Source organism: Acomys russatus, chromosome 14, assembly GCF_903995435.1.
Source record: "Acomys russatus chromosome 14, mAcoRus1.1, whole genome shotgun sequence".
Taxonomy (NCBI): domain Eukaryota; kingdom Metazoa; phylum Chordata; class Mammalia; order Rodentia; family Muridae; genus Acomys; species Acomys russatus.
In genome coordinates this window covers 46,749,599-46,765,052 of record NC_067150.1, presented here as the reverse complement: position 1 = coordinate 46,765,052, position 15,454 = coordinate 46,749,599, and the positions used below count along the sequence as shown (strand labels likewise).

Below are 15,454 nucleotides of genomic sequence, written 5' to 3'. Positions count from 1 at the left end.
TAGTGAATACCAGGCTAGCTAGGGCTGGTAGCAAGACCCTTCTGGGGAAAAGGTATAAAACAAGATAATAATAAAAAAAAAGTAACAATGTTTTTACTATTTGTAAAAATTGTTTTTATTGGCTGTGCTAGCTAATTTTATGCCAGCTTACACTTGTCATCAGAGAGAAGGGAGCCTCAATTGAGAAAATGCCTCTATAAGAAAGTCTGTAGGACATTTTAAAATTAGCTATTGATGGAGGTGGGGAGGGAGAGGACTGGGCCTGGTGTGGGCTTTTTTGTTTTTGTTTTTATTTTGTTTTTTGGTTTTTTGAGACAGGGTTTCTCTGTGTAGCTTTGGATGTCCTAGATTCGCTTTGTAGACCAGGCTGGCCTTGAACTCACAATGATCCGCTTGCCTCTGCCTCCCAAGTGCTGGGATTAAAGGTGTGCGCCACAACTGCCCGGCTTGGTGTGGGCTTTTGAAACCTCAAACCCACCCTGACGCACCTTCTCAACAAGGACACACCTCCTAACCCTTCACACAGTCGGTCAGCTGGGGACTAAGTGTGCAGCTGTGTCAACCTCTGGGGCATTCTTAGCTATATACTACACCATCTCAAATCCAACAACAATAGCTTTTATACTTGGCTGTTAAGACTTTATGCTTGGCTGGGCGTGGTGGCGCACGCCTTTAATCCCAGCACTCGGGAGGCAGAGGCAGGTAGATCACTGTGAGTTCAAGGGCAGCCTGGTCTACAAAGTGAGTCCAGGATGGCCAAGGCTACACAGAGAAACCCTGTCTCAAAGAAAAAGAAAAAAAGACCAATGCTTGGTTAAAACTTCACAGTGGTCCATGGTTCTCCCAGTGGATACTTAGAAACCCTTCTCTCTGTCACAGGTGGCCCAGGACCTCTGTAAAGTAGCTGGTGTAGCAAAGGTTTTGGTGGCTCAGCATGATGCATACAAAGGCCTCCTTCCAGGTGAGGTGTCCAGGGAAATACAGTATCTGTTCCGCTTGGATATATGGTTATGAGAGTAACGTGAGATGTGTTTCTTCCTCAGAGGAACTGACACCATTGATTTTGGAAACTCAGAAGCAGTTTAATTACACACACATCTGTGCTGGAGCATCTGCTTTTGGAAAGGTGAGAAATGGAGTCTGACCTCACTACTTGAGCAGGGTGGATTTCACCGGGCCAGAAATGTAATGGTCTTTGTTTAGATAGCTAGTCTTGACTTGGCCATACTAAGGCAAGTACTGCTAAAATTTATTGTTTCAAGATTTCAGCAAATTTTCTGTTAAAATTTCATTCCCAGATCTTCAAATTTTGTCAGAGATAAGCATTCTTTCAGGATTTTTTTTTTTTTTTTTTTTTTTGGTTTTTCGAGACAGGGTTTCTCTGTGTAGCCTTGGCTGACCTGGACTCACTTTGTAGACCAGGCTGGCTTCGAACTCACAGTGATCTGCCTTCTTCCACCTTCCCAGTGCTGGGATTAAAGGTATGTGCCACCACACTGGCTTTTTTCAGAACTTTATTATAATTTATTAACCTGTCACTTCTAGGTTTTCTAATTTGGCCTGATAAAACTATTGTTAATTTGAATTCTCTCTCTGTGTGTGTATGTGTGTACATTGTGTTTAGTTACTCTTTTTTTTTTTTTTTTTTTAAGACAGGGTTTCTCTGTGTAGTTCAGGCTGTCCTGGAACTCACTCTGTGTACCAGGCTGGCCTAAACACCTGCCTCTGTCTCCCAAGTGCTGGATTAAAGGCTTGTGCCACCGCCCAGTTTAGTTACTCATCTTAAGAGGTGATTTACTTGCATGGCTGAATGACATAATAGAAACTCTAAGTCTTAGGGACTTGGGAAGGACTGTGTTATGCTTAGGGATGTTCTTAAGGATGGTTATAGTCTGATCATGCAAACTGTGATAAAATACCCTGACAAAAGCAACTTTAAGGGAGAAAAGGTTTATTCAACTTAAAATTCCAGGGTACGATCTATTGTGACAGGGAGTCATGGCAGAGACATGAGACAACCGGTCATATTACACCCACAGTCAAGAGCAGAGAGATGGGTGGATGCATGCTTACTTGTGCTCAATACTTCTTCACACTAATATAGTTCAAGACCCAAACCCAGGGAATGGGTGTTTCCCACAGTGGGCTGGGTCTTCCCACATCAATTAATGTAATCAAGAAAGATCCTTTCTGGGGCTGGAGAGAGCTCAGAGGTAAAGAGCACTGGCTGCTCTTCCAATGGTCCTGAGTTCAATTCCCAGCAACCACACGGTAGCTCAGTCATCTATAATGAGTTCTGGTGCCCTCTTCTGGCCTGCTGGCTCACATGCAGGCAGAGCACTGTGATAAATAAATCTGAGAGAGAGAGAGAGAGAGAGAGAGAGAGAGAGAGAGAGAGAGAGAGAGAGAGAGAGAGAGAGAGAGAGAATATGAATTAATTTTTCCCAAGCATACTCACTGGCACTCCCCAGGTGATTCTAAATAGTGTTAAGTTGACAGTTAAAAGTTATTATGACAGACAAGTAATGTGATCTAATCAAGATAACAAAAAAGAAAAAGCAGATAGGGGTATGCTTCAGAGGTAGTGTTGCCCTAGCATGCGTGGGACCCCAAGAATTCAACTCCCAGTTCCCTTTCTTTTATTCTATTTTCTTTCATTAAAAAAAAGTGTATGGGTGTTTTGCCTTCATATATGGGTGTAATGCCCTTAGAGGGCAAAAAAGGCCATCCGACCCGAGACTGGAGTGATGGTTTGAACAAGAATGACCTCTATAGGTTCATATATTTGAATATTTGGTCCTCAGTTGGTTGAATAGTTTGGGAAGGATTAGGAAATGTGACTTTGATAAAGGAAATGTGTCACCAAAGGAGGGCTTTGAGGTTTCAGAAAGCCCACACTATTCTAGTTAGTGTTCTCTGCCTCCTGTTTGTGGGTAGAGATGTGAGCTCTCGGCTCCTGTCCAGCACCATGCTGGCTAGCCTGCTACCATGCTTCCTGCCATGGTAGTCATGGACTCAACCCTCTGGAATCATGAACCCCAAATCAAATGCTTTTTTGTTTTGTTTTGTTTTTTTAAATAAGTTGCCTTTGGTCGTGGTGTTTTGACACCGCAATAGAAAAGTAACTAAGACACTTGTACATTGCCATGTGGGTGCTGGGAATTGAACCTGGGCCCTCTGGAAGAGTAACCAGTGCTTACTTATAGTCTCAGTTACCTAGAAGGTGGAGACAGTAGGAATCTAGGAAACTTAGCAAGATTTTGTCTCAAAATAAAAAGTAAAAGAGAGGACTAGGGAGATGGCTCAGTGGGTAAGAACCCTTGTTCTGCATGCTTGGGGGCCTGAGTTCAGGTCCTTAGCACCCACAGAAGGGTAGGGCTGCATGTCGCTGTAACTCCAGTACTGGAGGGTTGGTCACAGAGGAGACTGAGAGCTTGCCAGGCAGCCAGCCTAGCCCAAACAGTCAGTGTCTGGTTCAACGAGAGACCTTGCCTCAAGGCTATAAGGTGGAGGGTGATAGAGGAAAGTTCTGCTGTGGCCATCTTATATATGTACACAGATGTATACATGTGAACAGTTATGTGTGTGCACGCACACACACACACACAGAGGAAAGGGGGCTGATTTGTAGATAGAGCCTTGACTACTCGTGTACACGATGCCCAAGGTTCAGTCTTCAGTACAGGAAAAAATAGCTGTGCACAAATACGCTCTGGCTAGAAAAGTTGTCTATAGTATATTAGCATGAAGAACAAGGATGCAAGTCCTTCATACATCCAGCCCACTCTCCCTATTTCAGGACTGTGCCTCTTAGCAATGATGTGGCTTTTAGGCCTCTCTATATAAGTCTATATAAATGTGCATACATATTTTTATTATTTTATGACTAGGAGCTTTTGTTTTATAGTGTCTTGAAAATATTAGCTCATAATGGGTCTGTCTGTTTGGTTGCATAACATTCCATGTTAGTCAGGGTCAGCTAGGTTGTATTAGTCACTTGCTTCCAGGAAAACATTCTTGCGCATATATCTTTGTATACCTGTGTATCTTTAAAATAGAGTTCTGGAAGTGAAATATGTGAGTAATTAAAACATTTTTGGAAGATATTGTTACATTGCCAACACGTGGTATTACACATTTTAACACTTCCCTCCTCTAAATTGGTGGATGAATCTTTGCAGGCCACCCAGTCTCCGAAAGTACTATTTCTGTGTTGGGTGATTTGATTTTGACTTTGGTTGATGAGAGTTTACCTGAGCCCAAGAAATGGTGTGTGTTGTGTTTTAATTCCGAAATGTTAGTACTCTGGCCTTGACTTCTCTATTGTGACAGACGAGAGCTTGAGAATAGCCACAGAATAGATCTGCTGCTGTAACCCACAGTGCACTGGAAATGAGAGTGACTATAGTAGGTTTGTGACTATCTTGCAAATTGTGTTTATTTTTGCATAATATATGACTTATTATGTCACTGTGAAAAAAGTACCTGAGCACAAGAAGGAAGAATGTATGTCTCTTGGCTCATGGTTTCAGAGATTTCAACCATTTTGTTCAGTCACTTTGGCCCTGTAGTGAGTTAGGAGATCATGGCTCATAGGCGCCAGGAAGCAGAGAGAAGGGAAGGGGAGGGAAAGGGGGAAGAAAGGAGTGAGCATTTCAATACCTCCTTTGAGGTACACTGCCAACTATCTTGCTGTAGGTCCTACCTCTTAAAGGTTCTGTCGTCTCCTAGCAGCAGTAAAGGCTGGTAACCAAGCCTTCAACACATGGCTTTGGGGATATCCAGTACTTGTCAAAATGTTCAACCTCCTTCACCATAAGGAAAATGCAGATTAAAACATGAGATTCCACTTCATCCTCATCAGGGAGGCCATCATTGAGAAAACAAAGGACAGAGGAGTCTGTGAGGATGTACAGGAGAGGGAGCCATATTTACTGCCAGTGGAAGGGTAAACTAGTACAACCGTTATAGAAACTAGGTTCCTCAAAGAATTGAAAGTAGAACTACCATTATGACCCAGCTGTGCCTCTCCTGGGCTTACACCCAAAGGACCCTATATCCAATTACAGAGATCCTTGCATATCTTACTGTTGTATTATTCACACTAGTGAGATGTCCATCAACAGAAAATGGATATAGAAAATATATATACATGGTTGTAAAAAATTAAGATAATGAAAATTTGAGGAAAATAGATGGACCTGTAAGTTTTTATATTGAGATGACCCAGACCCAAAAAAGACAAATATAACATTTCTTTTCGTGCTCTGGGGTGCAGTTCCTAGCTTTTAATGTTTATATGCGTGTATCTGGTATAGGTCATGAAGTAGAAAGGGGACCACAGAGGAAAGAAGGGGTTTTTAGGAAGTTGGGCAGGATGGTAGAATGCAAGTGAGGCGACAGTGGAAGGAGACTTTGGGGTTGGAGGAGTAGTGGGGATGGGGGAAGGGTGGAAGAGGAAGAGTCACAGAAGCAATAAAATTAACATTGGTACTTTTTAGTAATCAAGGCCCAAATTCTTTATTCATGGAAGAGGAATGCTATCTAATGCAGGTGTGAGGAAACTGATTCTGTCAGTATTTGCAGCATCACTTCATATCGAGTCACGAGTAAAAACAGAAGAACTAAAAGACACAACCCTCTACCTTCAGTATGCTTAGAATCTTACGGTCATACAACATGGTTATTAAAAGTTATTTTACCACAAAAATCACTCTAGTCAAAGCTAATACATTGTAATTATTTTGTTGTGTTATCTTCAAAGTCTGGCTGCCAGAAGGAGTGTTATGAAACCAGTGGCTGCCACTGAATGAGCTATGTAAAAGTCAGCATTTCTGTTTGTGGAATAAAAAGTAGGGCTTCAACTCACCAAGATAGGAAAGATGTTTTTTTCAAGGCTGCCAAATACAACTAGCCAAAACACTAAGAATGTAACACTTAAATAATTCCTGATTGTGTCATGGTTCTTCTTGCTGTAGGTAGTTTATTGTATATATGTGTAATAATATAGATGTATATGTAAAAAAATTCTAATAAAAAAAAGCAGTGCTTTGTTTTTAAAATTACTTATATTCTATAAAAGAACCTCAGTCCAGAATGTGGAAATTCAGTTCTCACTAAGTGACTCTCTTCTGCTTTAGAGTTCTAGAGTCACAGAATTTTAAATAGACATGTGGAGATTCTCTTTCCCCTCATGAGGTGTGGTAACTGAGACCCAAGGAGATTTTGACCTGTTTAAGGTTGCTGCTACTGAGAGCAAAGTTACACGTGTGCTTACTTTGGACTGTTCCGTGCCTGTTTCAGCGAGAGCATATGTGCTTTTTCCTGCTACTCATTACATGTGACACACAGGCTGCCGAGCTTGATCTGTTTATGCAGCATAAACTTGACGAAGGTTGTAACATTTGTTGAAATTTTTTTCTTCATATCATCTGGTAAATATATATAATAAAATTTTTTTCAGTATTTTACTCTTCTAGGTTTTTTTTTCTTTCTCTTGTTTAAATTGAGGGATCCATAACTGTCACACTTTGTATTTGATATTTATTAGGGCAGTAGATCTCATAATTTATCAAACTGAATCATCTTATTACTATAAATCTTCTATAACTTTTAATATAAAGTAATGGTAGGCACTTAATTTCACAGACTACCTCAAAAGCTGGGCTTCATGTCCCTTGTCCAAAGACACATGCGATACATAAAATACTTGATTTTGAAATAAAATTTATTTGGAAGATGCACCTTCCTTTAAAGAGGTTTAGAAGATACCATTGTTGATTATTGTATCAGTTGACTTGACCGTGTGTAGATCACTGCTTTTTCTTTTAGAACCTTCTACCCAGAGTAGCAGCCAAACTTGATGTTGCCCCAGTTTCTGACATCATTGAGATCAAGTCACCTGACACATTTGTGAGAACTATCTATGCAGGTAAGTTGCAAGGAAGATAATCAATATGCTAATGTTCAGAGTATACATGAATTTAAAAATAGGATTTGGAAACAAACCTATGATTGATTGGACCATCTTAAAGGTTTCTGAGAAATGCTTTAATTGAGAGTTGCTGTTAGACCCTGACATGTCATTCTTTCTGATTTATCATGTGCATGGTGTTTTTATACTGGCTCTTCAGTATATGGAGTGAGTTTCCTGCCTAGTAGTTAATAAAAATTAAGTTTGCCGTCGCATGTGTGTGTGTGTGTGTGTGTATTTTAAAATTTTAATTTAGATGTAATTACATCACTTCTCCCTTCAACCCCTCTGTGTCATTCCCCTTTACGGATGGCCTGTTATTCTCTTTTTTTCTTTTTCCTTTTCTTGGTTTTCGAGACAGGGTTTCCCTGTGTAGCCATGACTGTTCTGGACTCACTATGTAGACCAGGCTGGCCTCGAATCACAGCGATCCGCCTGCCTCTGCCTCCCAAGTGCTGGAATTAAAAGTGTGCACCACCACGCCCGGCCTGTTACTGTTATTCTTTATTATTCTCTCTCTCTATGTGAGTGTGTCTCTCTCTCTTTCTCTCTCTCTCTCTGTCTCTCTGTTTCTCTCTGTCTCTCTCTGTTTGTCTCTCTGTCTGTCTCTCTCACACACACACACACACACACACACACACACCACACACACACACACACAAATATGTAAATACAACCTACTGGGCCTGTTTAGTTTGCTGGTGTGTATATAATTTCACAGCCGGCTACTTTTGTGTTGGACAGCCAGTTAAGGGGCTCATCCCTGGGAGAGACTAGTTCTCTCTCAGTCATTAGCTGCCGGTAGCTCTGTGTTGAGGGCTGGGACCTGAGCGCTTTCCCCATCCACATCAGCATGCCTATTGCTGTTGTCCTTGTGCAGCAGTTGTTTCAGGAGCTATATTTTGTAAGTAGTAACTGGAAAGGCAAAACCTTCTTTGTAAAATAGTATTCTCAGTCTTTTCTTTCCAGTTCCCTGTGCATTAAATGATTCATTTCAACGTCTCTCTAGTTGATTGATCATTTCTAAGCACATTGATCCAGGGGGTGGGAGTGGGGGGTGGAGAAGGCAGTAATTTCTTTGTTCTGGTTAAAGTTGAGTCTTAAATCAAACCTGTAATATTCAGTAATATTCAAGTATTTGGTCATAATGTCAGCCACTCCTAATGTGAAATGTCTCTAATCTTTTTAAAGCTGCTGAAATTGTTCTTTATGCTATGTCATGCTTTCATATATTTTCCTTTGGCATGTATAGCAGTTGCATTTGTATTAAGGTATAGCAGCTTGTAGTTTTAGGCTACTGATCGGGTTAGTTTGGGAGAAACAAGCTTCAGTCTTGGCCCCTGAAGAGGAGGTGTGCCTTCCTACTGTGGCACCTGTTTCAGTTTATTGATTCTAGACAGTAACTCTCTTGCTTTCAAAGACATCCAGAGTCGTACAGATAGTCCCTGGCGAAGCTCTTCACTCTTGTGCTCCTCTTTTCCTGTACTTAGCAGATGTAGGAAACAAGTAGTCCATGGTTATTTTTGCTTCATCTTCATAAAATAAATTCTAAGCCTGAGTGGTATGCTTTTGGCATTCCTTCCTCATAATAAAATTTGTGTTTCAGGAAATGCATTATGTACAGTAAAGTGTGATGAAAAAGTGAAGGTGTTTTCTGTTCGAGGAACATCTTTTGAGGCTGCAGCAACAAGTGGAGGTAGTGCTGGCTCAGAAAAGGGTAAGCGTTCATATGAGCCTTTTTGATAGATTGGCACTTCTTGTTTCTAAGAAACAACCTCTGGTTTAATTTCTAGTGCAAAGTAAAAGTTCAACTGACTCATGTCCCATTGTTATATAAATAATTACAATTTATGTCTGTTTTGTATCATTTTGGTACAAGGATAATCACTTTGGTAGATTAAAGGATAGGAGAGAGGATTGATTACGATTTTTTTTAAAGATATATTTCTTTATTATTTATACAGTGTTCTGCTTGCTTGTACCCCTGAACACCAGAAGAGGTCACCAGATCTCATTATAGATGGTTATGAGCCACCATGTGGTTGCTGGGAATTAAACTGAGGACCTTTGGAAGAGCAGACACTGTTCTTAATCCCTCAGCCATCTCTCCAGCCCAATTGATTACGATTACTCTGTTACGTTTGTGTTTGGACCTTTTTTACTCTCATTACTGTGTCTCATTGTCATATTTGAATGGTTCAACATAATAGAAGAATGTAATAATAGTAAAAATAGGGCCTACATTTTAACATGTCTGCCATCTTATTGAACACTAGAGAGAATGGGTTATTCCAGTTTTTACACATGGACCTATGGATGGTATATGACTTCCCAAAAGAGTTGTGTCCTCTTTAGGTTTCGTAATTAAAGAAAATGAAATTGGGAACATGAAAATGCGTGACTTTAAGCTTCCTAGAATTAGACATTTGTGTGTGTTTTTAATAATTTTCACTATGTAACTTGAGGTCATCCTCATTTTTAATTTATTTATCAATGTATGCAGCACCAAGTTCTTCACCAGTGGGAATATCAGAGTGGCTTGACCAGAAATTGACAAAAAGTGATCGACCAGAACTAACTGGTGCCAAAGTGGTGGTGTCTGGTGGTAAGTGCAGTAGGAACTTAGAAGATGACGTAAGTTATATTGTACACAAACCTCACTAAAGGAGCACAATGTTATCTAGTTTTCGGTGGTGCTAGGGATAGAACCCAGGATCTCGCATGTGGTAGACAAGCTCTGTGCTACTTAGCTGAATCTAGTCTGCAGCATAGGTTTTTTTGTTTTGTTTTAATTTTTTTTTTCAAATGACAGAAGTTGGTAAATTGCAAGTATTAGTAATATTTTAGCAGGAATATGAATTTAGACCATAAATAGAACTTGGGTTTCCTGTCACACATCTGTCACTGGCAACAGGGAGCAGGGCACAAGTCTCATCCCCACACCCTTGCCACATGGTTTTTTTGCTTTACAGACTTTCATGCTTTTCTGTGGCATTTGATTGGCTTGTGAATTGTGGAAAAGTGGTTGGAATCTCAAAGTTGAATATAAATCCCCTGCTCCATTCTACTTTGAATGGCTTTCAGTGTTCTACAGGTCTCTGTGGGTGACCTTGGGAAGCCCTTCACAGTTAGTGTCAGAGCCTGAATATGGCTTAAGACTTAGCCTCTTTTTGTATTATGCTTCTTTGTAGTTGTGGACTGACTTTTGAGAAGATAAAGATTGATATGATTTTAAAATCTTTCCAAATTAAACATTAAAAAATAATTAATGTTCCCAACAGCCATCTATTGCTTAATGGTATTCAGAGGAAATGAAATGATTTAGTATTTTGCAAATGTCTTGTTTATGGGCTTTTATATTCAGGAAATATTAGTCCTTATCTGTTCTATGATGGGCCTGTTGTACTTTGATTTCCTCGAGAGAGGAAAGCAAAAGATAAGAGTGTGTTTGCGCTCAAGGAGTTTGAAGTCTAGCAGGCACTGCATGTAGTCACACCGGGAATCTTTACCAGGTGTTGGTAAGAGTTTGCTGACACTGCAGCTAGAGCAGTGATCTGGACAGCTGTGGGACTTACATCTTGCATTTAACATGCTTCCATTACAGTGGAGAAACTGCAGACATCACAGTGGTCTTCATGTATTTAATTAACTGCGATGACGAATGCTTCATAGAAGTCAGAAAAGGCTTTGCAGAGGAGGTGGCAGTTTATAATATGAGCATTAGGTTGGGCATATAAAATAGCAAACATTTTATAGAGCACAACTTGTATGTACCTAATCGTATTATGTTTTGAATAAGGTCGAGGCTTGAAGAGTGGAGAGAACTTTAAGCTTCTTTACGACCTGGCAGATCAGCTGCATGCTGCAGGTAAGGGACCTCTTTCTCTTCTCTGTGAGCTGATGCTCTCTTTCTCTGTGAGCTGATGCTCTCTTTCTCTGTGAGCTGATGCTCTCTTTCTCTTTCTGTTGGAAACACTTCTCATTATGTTTGTATGTCAGTCCTCCACAGCTTCGGGTAATTTTGCTTTCTAGTTTTTCCTTCATTGACTGAGCTTTATTATGTGACTATATTATCAGTTATACAAAGCAGCATTTGCTTATGGCATTTCTAGTCATGTGCAGAACATACTTTGGTCATATTTCTCCTGATTACTTACTTCTTTTCTACCTTCCTCTTTTCCTCTTTCTCTTTCCATGTAGTTCCCTTTCTACTTCCATGTCTTTATTTTTTTAATCTAGATTCCACATGAGAGAAAAATAAGGTACTTACTTTTCTGCATCTGACTTATTTTGCGTAGCATGATTTCTACTTTTGACTATTATTACATTCTTCCTGCAATGGCTTTTATTTTATTTTAATTTATGTGTGTTGGTGTGAGGGTATCAGATGTTGGAGTTACAGACAGTTATGAGTTGCCATGTGGGTGCTGGGAATTGAACCCGGATCCTTTGGAAGAGCAGGCAGTGCTCTTAACCACTGAGCCATCTCTCCAGCCCCTGAAATGGCTTTTTTAGGCTGACAATAAATGCTGAAACTTCTCAGAAAAGGGGGCTGGATATCCTAGTAATTTTTAAAGAGTTTGTATGGCAGTTTTATATTTGCCAAATCTTAGGAATCTGTCTAGTTTTGATTGGTAAAGTAATGAAATGTCAACTTTAGAGCCTACTACAGATTCCTGCAAGCTATTCTCCAACCTCCACATCTGATTCCTGTATAGCTTACATATATACACACTACTAAATAAATGTATTTTTCTTTATTCTGATAAAGATAATAAAAATGATAAAGATTTTTTTTTAAATGATAAAAATTAACAAAAAAACCTCTTAGAAAAAGAAATGAAGCCGGGCGTGGTGGCGCACGCCTTTAATCCCAGCACTCGGGAGGCAGAGGCAGGTGGATCGCTGTGAGTTCGAGGCCAGCCTGGTCTACAAAGTGAGTCCAGGATGACCAAGGCTACACAGAGAAACCCTGTCTCGAAAAACCAAAAAAAAAAAAAAAAAAAAAAAGAAAAAGAAATGACTGTATCTTATGAACATAGTACACTGGAAGGACGAGGAAAGAATCCCTGAGCCTCAGGATATGCCACAGACATGTTTAAAGCCAAAAAAAAACAAGGAAAAAAAAGAGAGCTAGAAAATAGCACTAAGGTATCACAGAACTAGGGGACACTCTAAAAAATACAAGTAACATGATAAAAAAACAAAGTAAACAGTAACAACAACTGAAGAGTGGGGGGGATGGGAGAAAGGAGCAGGAGTGGTTCATACACCAAAGCCTGAGAAGTGCTCCAGACCCTCGTACCCAAGCAAAGCTCCAGGAAGCTCAGGATGTGTGTAAGTTACAAGCTATAACAAGTCAAAGATGAAGATAAAAATCCTGAAAGAAACAAAAATGGAGGGAAAAAAGTCTTACACTAGAAAAATAGCAAAGATAAACGCATTCAACTTTTCTTCAGGAACCATGTGATAAGAATGGGATAGAAGTCCTCGAGTATTTAGAGGAAAAAACCCAGCAACTTAGAATTCTCTACCCGTGGAGTTACCCTTTAGAAGTAAAGGGGAGAGGCGGGACTGCGGGTATATTCCTCAGTTGGGCATCTTTGCAGCTAAAGGGCCCAGCCTTAGGAACCGCTCAGAACTGACTGGCATTGGAAGTTGCAAAAAGAGTTTTGGGTGGTGACGGTGCCGGGAGATCCCATCACTAAGGCCAGGCGACAGCGGTCCCTGCTTGTCATACTTGGGTGCGGCTCAGTCATGTGATGGCGCAGATCCTTTACAGCCTGAATTATAGCAAGAAGAGAGTCCAGGGCACTTGACTGAGAGGGTGACTCAGCCCAGCAGAAGGGGCTTGGGTCAACTCTGGTTGTTGGTGTGCGGCGAAGGATGAAGAGGTGCCTCCTGAACCAAGCATTTCTGTAGGAGTGGTGCATGTCAGCACTCCCAAGGCAGGTTCCTCCTTCACACAGACAGCTTACCCTTGTAACATATTTGGCCCATTTTGCCCCATCTCTCAGATGTGGAGGAACACCAAGGAATACATGCTGCACTTAGAACTTATTCCTGCAGGCCATGTGAGAGACAGTTCTAGTTCAGTGAAAACATTGCCAGAACCTAAAGCATTATACTGTAGAGAATTTTTCACAAAAAAATGAAAATAAAGCCTTGTTAATTAAGGAGGAAAAAAATCTGTTACAGACTTACCTTGTAAAGGTCAATGATTCTATCAGAAATGTATAGAACAGGGAAACTCAGTTGAACTCAGCAGGTAACTGGATTGAATTAACATCTGTTGATGTCTTCATTACACAACAGCAGTTTCTCAAGCTGACGGGAGCATTCACCAAGAAAGACATTTGTGGCCAGAGAGCCCCTTCATAAATGTAAAAGAGAGGTATCATACGGCTTCTCTTCTTAGCTTGAGCATGATGTAACAAACATAATTGGAACCTTCTAAGATACATGGTTCTATGTAACATATGAGTAAAGGAAAACATCTCAAAAGAAATATTTTGAACTGAGTGAAAAAAAGTGTAAACAGTGGTGGGTGGGTGGGCTTTATCCCTGAGCACTGGGAATTGAGCTGAGGGCCTCACAGGTTAGGCAGCTGCTCTATCACTGAGCTGTGTCTACATGCGCCCCCCCCCCACACTCTTCTTTGTTTGTTTGTTTTTAAATTTCAAATCTTTGAGACAGTCTCACTACCTTGCCCATGCTGGCCGTGTGATTCTTTGCCTCAGCTTCCCTAGGAGTACAGGCCGGTACCACCAGGATGAGCTCGTGTAAGGAAATTTATAGAACTAAGTATGTATTAGAAAAGAAAAGCAGCCATTTGAGCTTCTCTCTTAGAAAAGTAGAACAAGAAGAATAAATTAATGCAACAGTATACAGAAAAAAATGCCTGACTCTTTTACTTTCCAGAAAGGTCTCCCTGTGGAGAGGAAACCAGATATATATAATATATATATTATATATTATATATATATATAATATATATATTATATATTATATATATATATAATATATATAATTAAAGTTAATGAAGAATGAATCCACACAGTACCATTTTATTATTATTATTACATATACAGTGCTCTGCCTGCATGTACACCTGCAGGCCAGAAGAGGGCATCAGATCACATTATAGATGGTTGTGAGCCACCATGTGGTTGCTGGGAATTGAACTCAGGAACTCTGGAAGAGCAGTCAGCGCTCTTAACCTCTGAGCCATCTCTCCAGCCCCCAGTTATATTTTTATTTATTAATTTAATATGAGATATTTGTTAAACCTCAATTTTGTGTTAAACATGACTTCATCTGATCATAGAGATAATGTTACTATACAGCATTTTTCAAAAGACATGAAGTTAATATAGAAAGGAACATTGTATAGTATTCATTAAGTAGGTTGTAATGTGGTGTTTATGAATGCTTATTTAAAAACAAAAACATCAGAAGCCAGCCAAATTAGAGAATTGAAATTTGCTGGAGAGGTGGTACATGCCTTTAAACACATTATCCAGGAAGGAGAGACCAAAGGATCTCTATGAGTTCAAGGCCAGTGTGGTCTACATGGCAAGTTCTGGGATATACAGGGCTACATAGAGAGACCCTATCTCAATATAGATAAATAATTAAATAATTAACTTTTAAAAAGAAGAAAGAATATAATACACAATGAAAATTATTTTCTTGGAAATGTATCTGTACCTAGTACTTAGAATCCATGATCAGTTACAAATCCTTGATCAGGATTTTCTCCAAAAGTGAATCTTTATGTGATAATTTCTGACTGTACAATATTAGGATATTTTCTAATTGTTGGTGATTATCTCATTAGATGAATAATAGAGCTTGAAAATAATGACATTTCCTCCCCTTTCAGTTGGTGCCTCCCGTGCTGCTGTGGATGCTGGCTTTGTTCCCAATGACATGCAAGTTGGTCAGACAGGAAAAATAGTAGCGCCAGTAAGTATTGCAATAAAATATGCCCTGCAGAATTCTGTGGGGATCAGCACTGTATGTATTTGTTGGGCAATAATTTCAGTGATTTATATCTTACTCAATGGTCCTATACATCTAGCTGTTATGATGGTGAATGTGTCCTCACAGGGTCTGGAGGTTTTTGGTCTTAATAAAATGCTTAGCAGTTTTTAAATTAGGAATTACTTTGCAAAAAGATTTAAAGCAATATGAGGTCACAATGCTGTGTTGTTACTGTCATTGTCATTATTGTTAGTTTGTGTGTGTGATGTGGTAGAGAGAACCTAGGACTCTGTATATGCTTGGCAAGTGCTAGTCCACTGAGCTGCATTCCTAACTCATTTTACTGTTGATATTGTAAATTGACCTTGTGATTTTCCTCTTTGTCAAGAGGATGACACAGAGTCTCAGTCTGTAGTCCAGCTGGCCAGCAGCTCAGCAATCTTGCTTTAGCCTCCCGAGGGCAGGGATTTCAGGCCTAAGCCATCACACCTAGCC

The 15,454-nt window shown here is 40.0% G+C and overlaps 1 protein-coding gene across 1 annotated transcript in view; it reads left to right on the top strand.

The window, feature by feature from the left end:
* The window catches only part of Etfa (electron transfer flavoprotein subunit alpha), a 63,902-nt gene that overhangs the window by 16,646 nt on the left and 31,802 nt on the right, over window positions 1-15,454 (top strand). Inside the window, exons 3-9 of the mRNA XM_051156488.1 lie at window positions 880-961; window positions 1,044-1,126; window positions 6,832-6,931; window positions 8,580-8,690; window positions 9,477-9,578; window positions 10,773-10,841; window positions 14,859-14,941. Of these exons, the coding sequence (XP_051012445.1) occupies window positions 880-961; window positions 1,044-1,126; window positions 6,832-6,931; window positions 8,580-8,690; window positions 9,477-9,578; window positions 10,773-10,841; window positions 14,859-14,941 (630 nt within the window). The remainder of the gene's footprint in view (window positions 1-879; window positions 962-1,043; window positions 1,127-6,831; window positions 6,932-8,579; window positions 8,691-9,476; window positions 9,579-10,772; window positions 10,842-14,858; window positions 14,942-15,454) is intronic.